The following is a 17,984-nucleotide window of genomic DNA, read 5'->3' on the forward strand; positions in this document are numbered from 1 at the left end:
TCACATATTTTCTGCAACTACTTCGTGTTGGTTGCCCTACCCTTCGTATTTATTTCTCTCCTGAGGGATTTATATTGCTGTATTCCCGTCTTTCACTGAACATTTTTGTACTTCCTCCATTCGTCGACCGACTTAAGTATTTTTTCTGTCTTCCTTGTACCTATATTTTTGCAATTTTGGTGATTTCCCTTTTTAGGGATGTCCATTTCTTTTCAACTGAACTACGTCGTGTGATATTCATTATTCCAGCATCTATAACCGCAGAAAACGCGTCTCATCATTCATCAGTGCTTCAGTATCTCACTTCTTTCCTCGTTAATTTTTCCGAACGTGTCTTTCAAATTTCAGCCTACTCTTATCATTACAAAATTGTGCTCTGAATCTATATACGAGGTCCTCTTGTGATTCGTGAACTAGCCGGCATTTATTGCCGATCTCTGTCAGTGTTCCCCCTCTCTCATTCCTAATACTAAGCCCATATTCTCCCGTAAAGGCTTCGTCTACTCCGTTCCCTGCAACCGCGATCCAATCTCCCCAGGCTGTTAAATTTTCATCTCCATTTACTTAATGAATTACCCGTTCAATATCCTCTTACCTTTCTCTGTCTCTTCGTCTTCTACTTGCGGCCTCGGCATGTATATTTGAACTATTATTCTCGGTGCCTTCGAATCTGATGAGAACAATCCTATCACTGAATTGTCTACAGTAACTCACTTTCTGACTTACCTTCGAATTCATAATAAATCTTGTTACCGTAGGATCGCTTAACAACACCAAAATTCAGAATTGACCCAGAATGTGATAGATGTTTCATTGAGAATGAGAGAAAAACCTCGGCCTCCACCGCAAACCGCTCTTGAGTTTCCGCCCCACGACCAGTTTCGCGCTTGTTGCAGCCGGACACCCAGAGGCTGACGACGCAGGGGGCCGCATCATAGGCGGCAGCAGCGCCTCGCTCGGCCAGTTCCCGCACCAGGCGTCCATCATCATGGACGACTCGTACCTGTGCGGCGGCTCGCTCATTTCTACCTCTGCGGTCCTCACCGCGGGGCACTGCGTCTCCGGGTGAGTTGCACACACGTATTTATTTATTTATGTATTTAATAGCTGTTCCGGGCCGTGCGTTGTTGTGACCTAGTCTGGTTAAATGGAAAAGAGGGAAAAGAGGTAGTACACGATTCAAATACGTATGAGAATTGGACGTAAGTCCTACTCTCCTTCTCTTCCCAGTCTCGGTCCATCTTGTCCTCCCTCTCTCTTTGTGCACCTCCTCTTGCTTCCCCCTCTCTTTGTCCATCACTTCCCTCCTCTGTCAATTTTCTCCGCCCCCCCCCCCCTCCACTCTCTCTCGATCTCCTCCTGCGCTCTCCCTCTGTTCACCTCCTCTCTTCCGCTTTCTAACTGAAATTTCTCCCTCACCTCCGTCCATCTCCTCTTTTCCCTCTCTCTGACCTTGAGCATTGCACAATTGATGCAGCTCTCCATGCCACTCTATCCTGTGCAAGCTTCTTCATCTCCCAGTATCTACTGCAACCTACATCCTTCTGAATCTGTCCAGTATATTCATTTCTTGGTCTCCCCCTACGATTTTTACCCTCCATGCTGCCCTCCAATACTAAATTGGTGATCCCTTGATGCCTCAGAATATTCCCTACCAACCGATCTCTCCTTCTAGTCAAGTTGTGCCACAAATTTCTCTTCTCTCCAATTCTATTCAATACCTCTTCATTAGTTGTGTGATCTACCCATCTAGTCTTCAGCATTCTTCTGTAGCACCACATTTCGAAAGTTTCTATTCTCTTCTTGTCCAAACTATTTATCGTCCACGTTTCACTTGCATACATGGCTACACTCCATACAAATACTTTCAGAAACTACTTCCTGACACTTAAATCTATTGTCGATGTTAACAAATTTCTCTTCTTCAGAAACGCTTTCCCTTGCCATTGCCAGTCTACATTTTATATCATCTTTTCTTCTACCATCATCAGTTATTTTGCTCCCCAAATAGCAAAACTCATTTACTACTTTAAGTGTCTCATTTCCTAATCTAATTCCCGCAGCATCACCCGATTTGATTCGACTACATCCAATTATCCTCGTTTTGCTTTTGTTGATGTTCATCTTATATCCTCCTTTCAAGACACTGTCCATTCTGTTCAACTACTCTTCCAGGTCCTTTGCTGTCTCTGACAGAATTACAATGTCATCGACGAACCTCAAAGTTTTAATTTCTCCTCCATGGATTTTAATTCCTACTCCAAACTTTTCTTTTGTTTCCTTTACTGCTTGCTCATTATACAGATTGAATAACATCGGGGACAGGCTAAAACCCCGTCTCACTCCCTTCCTAACCACTACTTCCCTTTCATGTCCCTCGACTCTTATAACTGCCATCTGGTTTCTGTACAAATTGTAAATAGGCTTTCGCTCCCTGTGTTTTACCCCTGCCACCTTCAGAATTTGAAACAGAGTATTCCAGTCAATGTTGTCAAAAGCTTTCTCTAAGTCTACAAATGCTAGAAACGTAGGTTTGCCTTTTCTTAATCTACTTTCTAAAATAAGTCGTAGGGTCAGTATTGCCTCACGTGTTCCACCATTTCTATGGAATCCAAACTGATCTTCCCCGAGGTGAGCTTATCCAGCTTAATGCCTCCCTATACATGGTTCGTAGTATCGTCATAGCTGTCCATCCCTACATTACTTATATGGTTATACCTCCCCACGTTACTTATATGATTATAGAGGCTAGTTGTTCTCCATATATGGCTTAAAATGAAGAAAGAAGTCATTTATAGGCAGTGTCAATGTTCCTAATTTCACAGCAATCCTTCTCGTCTGTGCTATGGTGTGAGTTGGATACATACTCCTATATTTGTAGCCCTCAGTCTCCGCTAAAGGTTGTCGAGAAACAGCAACTCGCTGTTACCTCTACAGGCAAATCTTTTACAAACACCGTTAACTCTCGTGCATTTCGACCTAGATATCGGAGGGTTCGTCGACCTTATTGTGGTCTGCAATATACTCCTCCCACCCGCCATAAACGTCGACAAAGCCACGAAGCGACACGTTGTGATACCACCACACCTGATATTCTTCAAGGTCTCTTTATAACCATCCCGTGTGTAACGCAGTGTCGTCTTGTGAAGTACTTAAAATGCTAAGCGGTCTTCTTCACAACACTGAGTGTATTCCTGAGTAAGACCACTATAACGATATCAAACGTGGCATATTTCAACATTTTATTTTAGATGTTTTACAAAATGACGCAGCAGTACACCCGGAAAGATTCTAATGCGACTGACAACGACTGCGAAAGCCTGTGTTACTCTGTTTACACCGATGAGACGAAACATTACCTACTTAATAGTATGTTGGTCCACTTTCGGATTGCAATACAGCACCAGTTCTGCGCGGTACTGAGTAGTCAAGTGCACGGTAGCTTTCCCGAGGATGTGGCACCGAGTGTCTACGCGATGGTCACACAATACCCGCAAATTACGGGCCGGTTTTTTGTGGGAGCGGAGCTGTCGCTCGATAGCGTCTGCGGTACTAATCGGATGAATCTGGATGCAAATATATTAATGCGAGTTCACTATCATGCTCTTCAAACTACTGTAGTACCATTCTGGCCTTGTGACACTGACACATATGCTGCTGGAAGATGCCATCGCCGTTGCGGGTCCAGAATGAAAGGATGCAGGTGCTCTGGAATAATGTTCATCGCGCCTTCGATCACAGCCAAAGATTTCATGGAAGCCTAGTTGAGTGTCCGCTGTAGCTTAGCACTAACCCCACCGACCGGCGTTTGTGGTGCAGTACATGTTTCGAGCAGCGGTTCGCCTAGATGGCGGCGTAAGTCGACACAACCATCGATCTCGTGTAACAAATTTTAAATTTCCTTTTCAAGAAATCGCTCACACGGAGAATCATACAAACATACCTTCTTTTGACTACCGGGCAGACTCCCGTATGGACGTCATAGTAATAAGCATCCCTGGCGTAGAGAAATACTGTAAGTGAACGATTTGAAAGCAAATAAATCACCAAGTCAGGACGGAACGCCAATTCGGTTTTACTAAGAGTACTCTACGGCATCGGCCCGTTATCTAGCTTGCATTTATTGTGAATCTCTCGTCCAGCACAAGGTCCCAAGTGACTGAAGAAAAGCGCGGCTGACTTCATTAAGTAAGAAGGGTAAAAGAACAGACCCGCAAAATTACAGATCAATATCCCTAACTTCGGTTTTCTGCAGAATCCTTCAACACATTCTCAGTTCGAATACAATAAATTTTCTTGAGACCGAGAACCTTATGACAACGAATCAGCATGGTTTTAGAAAGAATCGCTCGTGCGAAACTCAGATTCCCTTTTTCTCACATGACGTACTGCGATCGATCGATGAAGGGCAACAGAAAGTTTCAGTATTTCTAGATTTCCGGAAAGCATGTGACACGGCGCCCCACTGCAGCCTGTTAACGAAGATACGAGCATACGGAATAAGTTCACAGATATGTGAGTGGCTCGAAGACTTATTAAGTAGTAGAACCCAATATGTTGTCTTCGTCACGAGAGCATCAAGGAAGTGTGACAGGACCAATGTTGTTCTCTAAACATATAAATGATTTGGCGGACAGGGTGGGCAGCAATCTGTGGTTCTTTGCTGATAATGCTGTGGTGTACGGTAAGGTGTCGAAGTTGAGTGACTGTACGAAGATACAAGACGACGTATACGAAATTCGTAGTTGGTGTAATGAAAGACAGCCAGCTCTAAATGGGGAAAAATGTAAGTTAATGCTGATGAGTAGGAAAAAACAAACCTGCAATGTTCAGTTACAGTATCACTAGGGTCCTCCTTGACACAGTAATGTCTTTAAATATCTGGGCGTAACGTTGCAATGCGATATAGCGATATGAAGTGGAAGGAGCATGTGAGAATGGTGGTAGGGAAAGATAATGGTCGACTTCGGTTTATTGAGAGAATTTTAGGAGAGAGTGGTTCACCTGTGAAGGAGACCGCATGTAGGATGCCTATTCTTTATTGCTCGAGTGTTTGGGGTCCGTACACAGGTAGGATTGAAGAAAGACATCGAAGCAGAAACGGGCTGCTAGATTTGTAACCGGTAGATTCGAACAACACGTAAGCGTTATGGTGATGCTTCGGGAACTCAAAAGGGAATCTCTGGAGGGAAGGCGATGTTCTTTTCGAGAAACACTGTCGAGGAAATTTAGAGAACCGGTATCTTAAGCTCACTGCGGAATGATTCTACTGCCGCCGACGTACATTGCGGGTAAGAACAACGAAGATAAGATTCGAGAAACCAGGTCTTATACTGCAACTGTGCTATAGGGGTAACGTGCTTGATTAATAATTAATCTAATTGTCCTCGGTCCCGGGCTCGAAATCCGCCACAGCTTGAATTTTGATTAATAACCAGCGCTGCCGGACGAAGACTTCTGGCATAAGAAGTCAACCTCATTCTCCAACGGCCTTGTCAAAGAGGGTAGAGGAGCGGACAGAGGTTCAGGCCACTCTCTTGCCCTTGGGATGGAAAACTGCTCCTAAAGGCAGAAGAATCAGCAATGATCAACGGCAAAGGGATGCAGAAGGCAGTGGGAACCATTGCATTAAAGACACAGAACGTGAGCCGAGCGGTCTAAGGCGCTGCAGTCATGGACTGTGCGGCTGGTCCTGGAGGAGGTTCGAGTCCTCCCTCGGGCATGGGTGTGTGTGTTTGTCCTTAGGGTAATTTAGGTTAAGTAGTGTGTAAGCTTAGGGACTTATGACCTTAGCAGTTAAGTCCCATAAGATTTCACACACATTTGAACACACAACGTGTATCCACAGCACTGGTGGCCTCTAATAGGAAAAGCGTTATGGTTATCTCTCCATTGCAAAAGATTTCGGAATAGTCCCCCATTCAGATTTCAGGGAGGGTACTGCCAAGAGGAGGCGATCATGAGAAAAAGACTGAATGACCAACGAAAGGATGACGTTCTACGAGTCGGGGAGTGGAATGTCAGAAGCTTGAAGGTAGTAGGGAAGCTAGAAAATCTGAAAAGCGAAATGTAAATGCCCAGTATGTAGAATTCGTTATGAATAGAAAGGTAAGGGAGATAGTGTGTTACTGTGACCAGTTTAATAACAGGTTTGTTCTTATCAGAATCGACAGCGAACCATCACCGACAACGATCGTTCACGTACACATACCGACTTCGCAAGTCGAAAATGAAGAGATCGAGAATGTATACGAGAATACTGAAAGGGTAATACAGTACGTGAAGGGAAATGAAAATCAGATAGTCTTGAGAGGACTGGAATAAAGATGTAGGGGAAGGAGTAGAAGAAACGGTTACCGGAGAATATGGCCTTGTGAAAAGGAATGACAGAAGAGAAAAACTAATTGAGTTGTGTAACAAATTTCAGTTAATAATAACGAATACTCTGTTCATGAATCACAAGAGGAGGAGGTATACTTAGAAAAGGCTGGGTGATAGGGGAAGATTTCAGTTAGATCATATTATGGTCAGACAGAGATTCTGAACTCAGATAGTGGATTGTAAGGCATACCGAGGAGCAGGCATAGACTCGGATCATAATATAGTGGTGATGAAGAGTATCCTGAAGTTTAGGAGATTAGTCAGGGAGAATCAATAGGCAAAGAAGTGGGATACGAAAGTACTAAGGAACGACAAGATACGGTCGAAGTTCTCTAATACTATAGATACAGCAATAAGGAATAGCTCAATAGGCATGGACATCTCTAAAAAGGGCAATCACAGAATTTGGACCGAAAAACTTATGTACATAGAAGATAACTGTGAAGAAACCATGGGTGACAGAAGAAATGCTTCAACTGATCCATGAAAGAAGGAAGTATAAAAATGTTCAGGAAAATTCTGGAGTACAGAAATACAAGGCATTTAGGAATGAAATAAATAGGAATTGCAAGGAACCTAAGGAGAAGTTGCTGCATGAAAAATGTAAAGAAGTCGAAAAAGATATAATTGTCCGTAGGACTGACTCGGCGGTCAGGAAAGTGAAAACAATCTTCGGTAAAATTAAAAGCAAGGGTGGTAACATTAAGAGTGCAACGGGAATACTACTCTTAAATACAGAAGAGAGAGCAGGTACGTGGAAAGAGTACACTGAAGATCTCTATGAGGGGGAAGATTTGTGTGATGGGGTAGAAGAAAAAACAGGAGTCGATTTAGAACAGATAGGGGATCCAGTATCAGAATCAGAATCTAAAAGAGCTTTGGAGGACTTAAGATCAAATAAGGCAGAAGGAATAGGTAACATTCCGTTAGAATTTATCATATCATTGGGGGAAGTGGCAACAAAACGACTACTCATGTTGCTGTGTAGAATATACGAGTCTGACGACATACCACCTGACTTTCGGAAAAAAACATCATTCATGCAATTCCGAGGACTGCGACAGCTGACAAGCGCGAGAATTACCGCACAATCAGCTTAGCAAGTCGGGCATGCAAGTTTCTGACAAGAATAATATACAAAAAATGGAAAAGAAAATAGAACATGTGTTAGATGACCAGTTTGGCTTTAGGAAAGATAATGCCATCAGAGAGGCAATTCTGACGTCGCGGTTGATGATGGAAGCAAGACTAAAGAAAAATCAATACACGTTCATAGGATTTGTCAACCTAGAAGAAGCGTTTGACAATGTCAAATGGTACGTTCGAAATTCTGAGAAAAATAAAGGTAAGCTACAGGGAGAGGCAGTTAATACACATTATAATAAGAATGGACGACCAAGAGCGAAGTGCTCGGATTAAAAAGGGTGTAAGACAGGGATGTAGTCTTTCGTCCCCACTGTTCAATCAGTACATCGAATAAAAAATAATGGAAATAAAAGAAGGGTTCAGGAGTGAGATTAAAATTCAAGGTGAACGGTTATCAATGATATGATTCGCTGATGACATTGCTTTCATGAGTGAAAGTGAAGAAGAATTACATGATCTGCTGAATGTACTGTACCGTCTACAGAGTACAGAATACGTCTTGAGAGTAAATCGAAGGATGACGAAAGTACTGTGATGAGACGTAACAGACATGAGAACGACGAGACACTTAACATCAGGTTTGATGGTCACGAAGTTAAGGAATTCTAGTACCTACGCAGCAGACTAAACACTGAATGACGGAGCAAGGAGGACATCAAAAGCAAACTAGCACTGGCAAAAAGGCATTCCTGTCCAAGACAAGTCTACTAGTATCATACATAGGCCTAAATTTGAGGGAGAAATTTCTGAGAATGTACCTTTGTAGCACAGCATTGTACGGTAGCGAAACATGGGTTGTGGGAAAATCGGAACAGAAGAGAACCTAAGTATTTAAGATGTGGTGCTACAGACGAATGATGAAAATTAGGTGGTCTGATAAGGTAAGGATTTAGTAGGCTCTGCGCAGAATAGGAGAGGAAAGCAATATGCGAAAAACATTGCAAGGGTAAGTGACAAGATGGCAGGACATCTTTTAAGACATCGGGGAATGGCTTCCATGGTACTAGAGGGAGCTGTAGAACGAAAAACTGTAGAGGAAGACAGTGACTGGAATACATCCAGCAAATAACTGAGGACGTAGGTTGCAAGTGTTACTCTGAGACGAGGTCGTCGGGGCAAGAGAAGAATTCGTGGCGGGCCACATTAGATCAGTCGGAAGACTGATGACAAAGAAAAGGAACGGAGATATACAGTCAGTCGTTTCTTCCTGGCTCTATTTGCGAGTGAAACTGGAAAGGAAATGATTAGTAGTGTTACAGGGCACCCTCAGCCATGCACCGTACGGTGGCTTATGGCGTATCTATGTAGACGCAGATGTAGGACAAGAAACGTGACTTACGCGACCAGATGACGCGTTTTCATCGATCCGTGCTCTATTTGCGACGACGTACCGATGTCGTTGGGTCAGTATGGGAACATGTAGGGGTCGCCTACTGCAGAGTTCTGTGTTCATCGATGTAAGCTGAACGGTGTGTTCCGAAGCGCTTGTACTCGGTTGTCACATCTGCCACAAATCGCCACCTTTCCTCCTTTATAAAGCAGGCAAGCCTTCCACTTCCATGATCTGACATGAGGAGTGGAATTCCAACACCTTGTCGCATACTCGCGGTTTGACCATCCTTTAACCATTTTCCATAGATGCCTCCCAACAGTAGCACGCAAATAGCAGACTAGTTTCGCTGGTTTCGTGATGCTCGTTCCCAGGTCCCGGGCCACAGCAACCTGTCCTTTGCCAAAGTCGCTTCTTGTTATTGCTGTTGTGGCCTTGAGTCCGAAGACTGGTCTGACGCAGCTCCCCATGCTAATCTCCTGTGCAAGCCTCTTCATCTACGAATAACTATTTCAACTTACTTCCTTTTGAACCCGCTTTCCTTATTCATCTGTTTGTCACCCTCTATAGTTTTTCCCCTCCCGCTACACTTCCCTCCAGAACTAAATTGATGATCCTTTGATGTCTCAGTTACGTTACAAATTTCTTTTCTCCCCAGTTCTGTTCAGGAGCTCCTCATTAGTTACACGATCAACCCACATAAACATCAGCATTCTTCTGCAGTGCCACATTTCAAAAGACTCTGCTCTCTTCTTTAAACTGTTTTTCGCACATGCTTCCCTTCCAGACTTGGCTAAACTCCATACAAATACTTTCAGAAAAGATTCCAATATTCGATGCTAACAAATTTATCTTCTTCAGAAACGCTTTCCTTGCCATTGTCAGTCTACATTTTATATCCTGTCTACTTCGCCATCGTGTGTTATTTTACTGCCCAAATAGCAAAACTCATACTACCTTTTGTGACTCATTTCCTTATCAGATTCCCTAAGCATCGTCTGATTTAACTCAACTACATTTCATTACGTTTGTTATGCTTTTGTGGAAAATCGTATTGTAGCCTCCTTTCAAGACACTGTTCATTTCATTCAGCTGCTCTTAAAAGTCTTTTGCTGTCTCTGACAGAGTTACAGTGTCATCGGCAAACTTCAAAGTTTTATTTTTCTCCGGAAACTTTAATTCCTTCTCCAAATTTTGTTTCTTTTATTGCTTGCTCGATCTACAGACTGAATAACATCTTTGATAGACTACAACCCTTTCTCAATACCTTCTCAACCAGAGCTTCGCTTTTATGCCCCCTGATTCTTGTAACTGCCATCTGGTGTCTGTACAAGTTGTATATGACCTTTCGCTATCTGTGTTTTTGCCCTGGTACATTCAGAATTTCAGAGTGTATCCCAGTCGGCACTGTCAAATGCTTTACTCAAATCTACAAAAGCTCCAAATGTGGATATACAAATTTTAAACGCGTAGATTTACTTTTCCTTGCCATATCTCTTAACATAAGCCGCAGGATCAGTATCGCTTCGAGTTTTCCTACATTCCTCCGGAATTGAAACTGATCTCCCCCGAGGACGACTTCTACCACTTTTTTCTTCTTCTGTAAATAATTCATGTTAGTATTTTGCATTCATGACTTATTAAACTGATAGTTAATTAATAGTCACTCCTGTCAGCGCCTGCTTTGTTTGGAACTGGAATTACTGCATTCTTCTTTAAGTCTGAGGGTATTTAGTACGTCTGATACATCTTGAGTGTCAGGTGGGACAGTTTTATTTGGCTGGACCTCCCAAGAATACCAGTATTTCTAAGGGAGCGTCGTCTGGTGCCTTGTTTCAACTTAGATCTTTCAGCGCTCTGTAGAATTCTTTTCGTGTTATCATATCTCCTATCTGTAAAACTGCCTTCAAGTGCAGTTTTCTTGTATAGCACTTCTGTACGTTCCTTTCACCTTTCAGCTTTCCTTTCTGTGCTTGGTATTGGTTTTTCGTCTGAGCTTTTAATTTTCATACAGCTGCTTTTTTTCTCCAATCGTCTCTTTAATTTTCCTATAGGTGGTACCTTTGCCGTAGTTATATATGCTTCTAGGCATTCCAGCATAGAGACTTTGCATTTCCTGTTAATCTCATTTTTACACCTTCATATTGCCTTTAGCCTGTTTCATTTGCTTCATTTTTATATTTTTTTCTTTCGTCAATTAAATTCAGTATGTTCTGTGATACCCAAGGTTTCAACTAGGCCTTGTATTTTTACTTATTTGATCCTCTGTTGCCTTCACTATTTCACATCTCAAAGTTACCCATTCGTCTTCTACCATATTCCTTTCCCCTGTTGTCGTCAAATGCTGCCTAATGCTCTCTCTGAAACTCTAAATAACCTCTGGTTCTTTCAACTTATCCAGGTCCTGTCTTCTTAATTTCCTACCTTTCTGCATTTTTTTTTCAAATTCATTCTCTAGTTCATAACGAATTCATTGTAGTCAGAGTTCGCACCTGTCCCTGGAAATGTCTAACAGTTCAAAATTATTTGCAAAAACTCTGTCTTACCATTATACAATCAATTTGCAAATGTTCAAATGTGTGTGAATTCCCAAGGGACCAAACTGCTTAGGTCATCGGTCCGTAGATTTACGCACTACTTAAACTAACTTATGCTAAGAACAACACACACACCCATGCCCGAGGCAGGACTCAAACCTCCGGCGGGAGGGGCCGTGCAATCCGTTATATGGCACCTCAAACCTCGCGGCCACTCCGCGTGGCAATCTGTAAACTTCCGGTGTCTATATGTCTCTTCCACCTCCACAACCACATTGTATAATTCTTAAGCCATTTGTCAGCAATGATTAAATTATTTTCCTCGCAAAATTCTAGCAGGCTGCTTCCTCTTTCATTCATTTTCCCTTGTCCATATTCATCTACTGTTTTCCCTTCTCGTTCTTCTACTACTATCTAACTACAGTCCCTTATCATACTTAAATTTTCGTCTCCCTTAAGTATATGAGTAATTTCTTTTACTTCATCACTACAATTTCCATTCGCTTCATCATCTGCACAGGTGGTTGGCGTATAAATGGTTCAAATGGCTCTGAGCACTATGCGACTTAACTTCTGAGGTCATCAGTCGTCTAGAACCTAGAACTAAATAAACCTAACTAACCTAAGGACATCATACACATCCATGCCCGAGGCAGGCTTCGAACCTGCGACCGTAGCGGTCGCCCGGTTCTAGACTGTAGCGAGTTGGCGTATAACCATATACTGGTATGGTGAGTGTTGGCTTCAAGTCTGTCTTGGCTACGATAATGCCTTTACTATGCTATTCGTAGTAACTTACATGCATTCTTGTTTTGTTATTGATTATTACCCCTATTTGATTTTGTGTTTATAACCCTGTATTCGGCTGCCCAGGATCTGTTCATCCTGCCAGCGAACTTCGTTAATTCCCACTATACCTAACTTCAGTCTATCCATTTCCCTTTTTAAATTTTCTAACCTACCTGCTGCCCGATTAAGGGTTCTAACATTCCACGGTACGACCTGTAAATTACCAGTTTTGCTTTTGCTGATGACGACTTGTCTTGAGTCGTCCCACCTAGAGGTTTGAATGGTGGACTGTTTTACTTTCGGCATATTTTACCCAAGATGGTGCCATTATGATTTAACCGTTCAGGAGAGCTGCATAGCATCGGGAAAAATAAAGTCTGTAATTTGCTCTTCGCACCACAGCAGGGGAACGGCATCTTGGTTGACGTTACAATGCCAGATCAGTAACTCACCCAGATCGTTGCTCCTGCAATTACTGAAAAGGCTGCTGATCATAAGGAACCACACGTTTGTCTGGCCTCTCAAAGGATGCTCCTCCGTTGTTTTTACGCCTAAGGTACACTTATATCGTTGAGGCACTCAATTCTTCCCCTCGCCAACACGATGAGGTCCATGGTTCATGGACGGAGGGAGAGAAGGGGGCTACGGAGGACGGGCAAAGAGGCTGATGTCAGTTGATTTCCCATTTTCGTCCCTATCATCGCTGGAATAATTTCCGTTTCGTTACTGCTCCGCTTGTTCTCTGTGGTTAGAAACAGCTTGAAATGGTTGTAAGGATAGTGCAGGATCGATTGTGCAGGGAAATAATTGTTCAGAAAAAAATCGATACGTTGCACCGTTTCCGAGTTAATTAACACTGAAGTTGGCCATTCAGGCCGTTGCGTGCATGAGTTCAGATGGCCCGACAGACACGGTTAGTGTCCGTTGTTGTCATAGTGTAGACTATAGCGCACCAGACTGCTCAACCTTTGGCTCGGCTTGTCTCCTCACTATCGTACCATGTACAATTTTTGTGTCATTCTCTTGTTCGTTTTTACGAAAATAAACTAAGAATGCATTTGGCGACACCATCTCTGGCGGGCCTCTTGAAACTCTGCGCGCAACTATCTGATTAGCTAACTTCAATGCTAATTAACTTGGCGCAACGTATCGATTGTTCTGTTAACAGTTGTTTCTCAGCAGAACCTACCCTGCAAATCTCTCGCAAACTTTTCCGATTGTTTCTGACCACCCTGTACGCTCTCCTAAGCGCGGCACGTGCCCGCAACCCTAGCAGGCGGCACTGAATCTCGTTGCTGGCCGTGGTCGTTACGTTTGGGCTCATCAGTGCATGCTTCGTAAAGGTGTCCGAGGACACTATGGTGCAAAATAGGCTTCAAATAGTATCATTGTGATGCGATGCTGTATTTCATTGCCATAATACTCGTACCTGCGGTAAGGCAACGTTAACTTCTTGACAATAGATCGCATGCGAACTAGAATGGTTGTCACGGTCGCTAAAAATCAAATAGTGGGACGGCGGAGTAACTCTCCTCAGTTAGATCAATCCATCACTTTTCTCGTTGTTAATGACATCCTGTGAGTCTTGTTCCAGCAGTTTTAGCATTATAGTAATGAGAACTTTGGTAGAAATCAGCACAAGTATGTCCCATTTTGTAGGAGATTTTTGACAGATCGAAATGAATGATAGTCAGTTGAATTAATGGTTCCTTTGACGTATATTAAACGTAGATGCGAACAGAAATTAACTAATAGGTTTGGTTATTACGAGAGGTAGTGACAAAGTTTTAATTATCACTTCGAAAAACAAAAATTAATATTACAATGAAATGATCATTCTTAGCTGCTTACAGGTGTTGACATACGTCAACGGGAACTGATGAAAATGTGTGCCCCGACCGGGACTCGAACCCAGGATCTCCTGCTTACTTGGCAGACGCTTTATCCAATTTTTTGTTTGTTTGTTTTTGTTATTGATCGTTATGTTTGGTCGTTGCGGACGTAGCAAGACATCTTGTTCAAGTTCGGTGGTTGATCCTTCCACTCAGTTTTTTTATTACAGAGGCCAACCGGCTCTCTGACCGAACACGCTGAGCTACCGTGCCGGCTGTCCAGCTAAGCCACCGAGGACACAGAGGATAGTTCGACTGCAGGGATTCATCTCTGGCACGCCTCCCGCGAAACCCACATTCTCAACGTATTGTCCCGCACTACATTCGTAGTGCCCCCGCCCATTATACTCATTACTCGCGGAGCGTTGCCGATTCCCGTCAGAGTTCGCGCACTGTTTGTGCATTCGCACAGAAGAAGAAGATGGTCAAGTGGCCGGTGAGCCTTTACTATATATATATATATTAAGATGGTATCTGTTCTTTCGCACATGTCCTAAAGAACAGATACCATCTTAGTATATATAAAAATTAATATGATTGTTAACGGGTACAAGTCTGTAGTTCTGGAACACAATGGAATCATGCCGCACAGTACCGCAGCACGCCGCTGGGTGCGCCCAAAGAAAATGGTGCAGCCGAATGATAAGGAGGAGATGTAATTAACTGCATAACTTTATTTTTTAAAGGTGATGGTTAAAACTTTAGGACTAAATTACGGTTTATCGCCTCCAGAAAGTGGTTGTCCCACCTGCTTTCAATCGCTGATTCTTGTGTTACGAGCGATCGTCCTGCCACGACAGGTTCAGCACGTGGGAGGTGGGCCTGGGAGGCCTGCGCTACCAGGGCAGCGAGTCCGGCAAGGTGATCCTGGTGACCAGGTCGGCGACGGCGCACAGCGGCTACAACTCCCAGACGCTCACCAACGACGTCGCCGTCGTCTTCCTGGGCACCAACGTCCAGCTCAGCGGTAAGTCTCACACAAACGCGCATGCAAAAAGCAATGTCCAGGAGGAAACAGACCGAGTGAATGTGAGTAGGGTGAGGAGGAGGAAAGGGAATAAGGTTTGCGGCATTTATTCGTAGCAAGAAAGTAAATAACTCAAAGCGTAATAACCGTTACATACAAAATCAGCCCTTATACCTTACAGCTAAAACTTAAGTGATTTTCAAACTGCAACTAAGATCGACGAACACGAGGCACACACATTCAGTTGTTGTTGTTGTGGTCTTCCGTCCTGAGACTGGTTTGATGCAGCTCTCCATGCTATTCTATCCTGTGCAAGCTTCTTCATCTCCCAGTACCTACTACAGCCTACATCTTTCTGAGTCTGCTTAGTGTATCCTCTCTTGGTCTCCCTCTACGATTTTTACCCTCCACGCCGCCCTCCAGTACTAAATTGGTGATCCCTTGATGCCTCATAACATGTCCTACAAACCGATCCCTTCTTCTAGTCAAGTTGAGCCACAAACTCCTCTTCTCCCCAATTCTATTCAATACCTCATCATTAGTTATGTGATCTACCTATCTAATCTTCAGCATTCTTCTGCAGCACCACATTTAGAAAGCTTCTATTCTCTTCTTGTCTAAACTATTTATCGTCCACGTTTCACTTCCATACATGGCTACACTCCATACAAATACTTTCAGAAACGACTTCCTGACACTTAAATCAATACTCGATGTTAACAAATTTCTCTTCTTCAGAAACGCTTTTCTTGCCATTGCCAGTCTACATTTTATATCCTCTCTACTTCGACCATCATCAGTTATTTTTCTCCCCAAATAGCAAAACTCCTTTACTACTTTGAGTGTCTCATTTCCTAATCTAATTCCCTCAGCATCACCCGACTTAATTCGACTACATTCCATTATCCTCGTTTTGATTTTGTTGATGTTCATCTTATATCCTCCTTTCAAGACACTGTCCATTCCGTTCAACTGCTCTTCCAAATCCTTTGCTGTCTCTGACAGAATTACAATGTCATCGGTGAACCTCAAAGTTTTTATTTCTTCTCCATGGATTTTAATACGTACTCTGAACTTTTCTTTTGTTTCCTTTACTGCTTGCTCAACATACAGATTGAATAGCATTGGGGAGAGGCTACAACCCTGTCTCACTCCATTCGCAACCACTGCTTCCCTTTCATGTCCCTCTTATAACTGCCATCTGATTTCTGTACAAATTATGAATAGCCTTTCGCTCCTTGTATTTTACCCCTACCCCCTTCAGAATTTGAAAGAGAGTATTCCAGTCGACATTGTCAAAAGCTTTCTCTAAGTCTACAAATGCTAGAAAAGTAGGTTTGCCTTTTCTTAATCTTTCTTCTAAGATAAGTCGTAGGGTCAGTATTGCCTCACGTGTTCCAACATTTCTACGGAATCCAAACTGATCTTCCCCGAGGTCGGCTTCTACCAGTTTTTCCATTCGTCTGTAAAGAATTCGCGTTAGTATTTTGCAGCTGTGACTTATTAAACTGATAGTTCGGTAATTTTCACATCTGTCAACATCTGCTTTCTTTGGGATTGGAATTATTATATTCTTCTTGAAGTCTGAGGGAATTTCGCCTGTCTCATACATCTTGCTCACCAGATGGTAGAGTTTTGTCAGGACTGGCTCTCCCAAGGCTGTCAGTAGTTTAATGGAATGCTGTCTAATCCCGGGGCCTTGTTTCGACTTAGGTCTTTCAGTGCTCACACATTCAGTATAAAAAATAATATGACGGCATCTCGCTCTATTAGGTACAGCAAATGCCACAACTGATTTTTTCTTCCAGTCAATATTTCCATACTATTCAAATTTAAGCCATAATATTGTTCTTCCGAAGCAATTTGACAAGTTTAAGGACAGTGTGCAGGTACATTTACTTGCTAGATGATTTTTATCCACAGTTACGAAAGCAAATCTTATTCGATCCAGTTTATCACCAAGAGCTCTAAAATAAATAAAGAATGTCGTTGATAATTCATTACCATGCAAGGTGTTATTTTCAAAGGTTGGCAACATCATCGTTGAAAAGGAAAAAATACATCATGTGGCAAAATGTCTTTCTGAATTCACTGCCTCAAACGTATTGGAGATAATCTCAGTTTCCTTGTATGTGTAAAAGACCAATATATGTTAATGTTGATGATTTCTCAATACTATTTGCAATTTAGGACTGTTTTCGCTCAGAATCTTAATCAACTACATTTACTGTAATTTATTAATCCTTAATTTTTTTATTTATTTTAAAAACAATGAAAATGTTACAATTTTTGCTTCTAAAAATTAAAATCCTCCCGAAAAACGGCTGTGTAAAAAAAAAACCACAGAACTTTAACAGGTTTAAATAATAACATGTTCCTCACCAAAGTTTTTCACACAAGAAGATTTAAAAACAGTGAGAAGACACACTTACTTGCTTTATGTTGTTGTATAACAATTTGAAAATCAAACCCTTCTTGATGAAAATTTTGATGTGTAGAAAATAAAATATGTGGTAAAAATTAATATTTTGCTCTCGATGACCACAATCTATTGGTTATGACCTGTAGATTAAAACTGAAGAAACTGCAAAAAGGTGGGAATTTAAGGAGATGGGACCTGGATAAACTAAAAGAACCAGAGGTTGTACAGAGATTCAGGGAGAGCATAAGGGAGCAATTGACAGGAATGGGGGAAATAAATACAGTAGAAGAAGAATGGGTAGCTTTGAGGGATGAAGTAGTGAAGGCAGCAGAGGATCAAGTAGGTAAAAAGACGAGGGCTAGTAGAAATTCTTGGGTAACAGAAGAAATATTGAATTTAATTGATGAAAGGAGAAAATACAAAAATGCAGTAAGTGAAACAGGCAAAAAGGAATACAAACGTCTCAAAAATGAGATCGACAGGAAGTGCAAAATGGCTAAGCAGGGATGGCTAGAGGACA

The 17,984-nt window shown here is 42.3% G+C and overlaps 1 protein-coding gene across 1 annotated transcript in view; it reads left to right on the plus strand.

Moving 5' to 3' along the window:
• The window catches only part of LOC126456219 (brachyurin-like), a 43,219-nt gene that overhangs the window by 14,323 nt on the left and 10,912 nt on the right, over positions 1 to 17,984 (plus strand). The window contains exons 3-4 of the mRNA XM_050091972.1: positions 897 to 1,065; positions 14,876 to 15,042. Of these exons, the coding sequence (XP_049947929.1) occupies positions 897 to 1,065; positions 14,876 to 15,042 (336 nt within the window). The remainder of the gene's footprint in view (positions 1 to 896; positions 1,066 to 14,875; positions 15,043 to 17,984) is intronic.

The sequence above is a fragment of the Schistocerca serialis genome, chromosome 2, assembly GCF_023864345.2.
Source record: "Schistocerca serialis cubense isolate TAMUIC-IGC-003099 chromosome 2, iqSchSeri2.2, whole genome shotgun sequence".
Lineage (NCBI taxonomy): Eukaryota > Metazoa > Arthropoda > Insecta > Orthoptera > Acrididae > Schistocerca > Schistocerca serialis.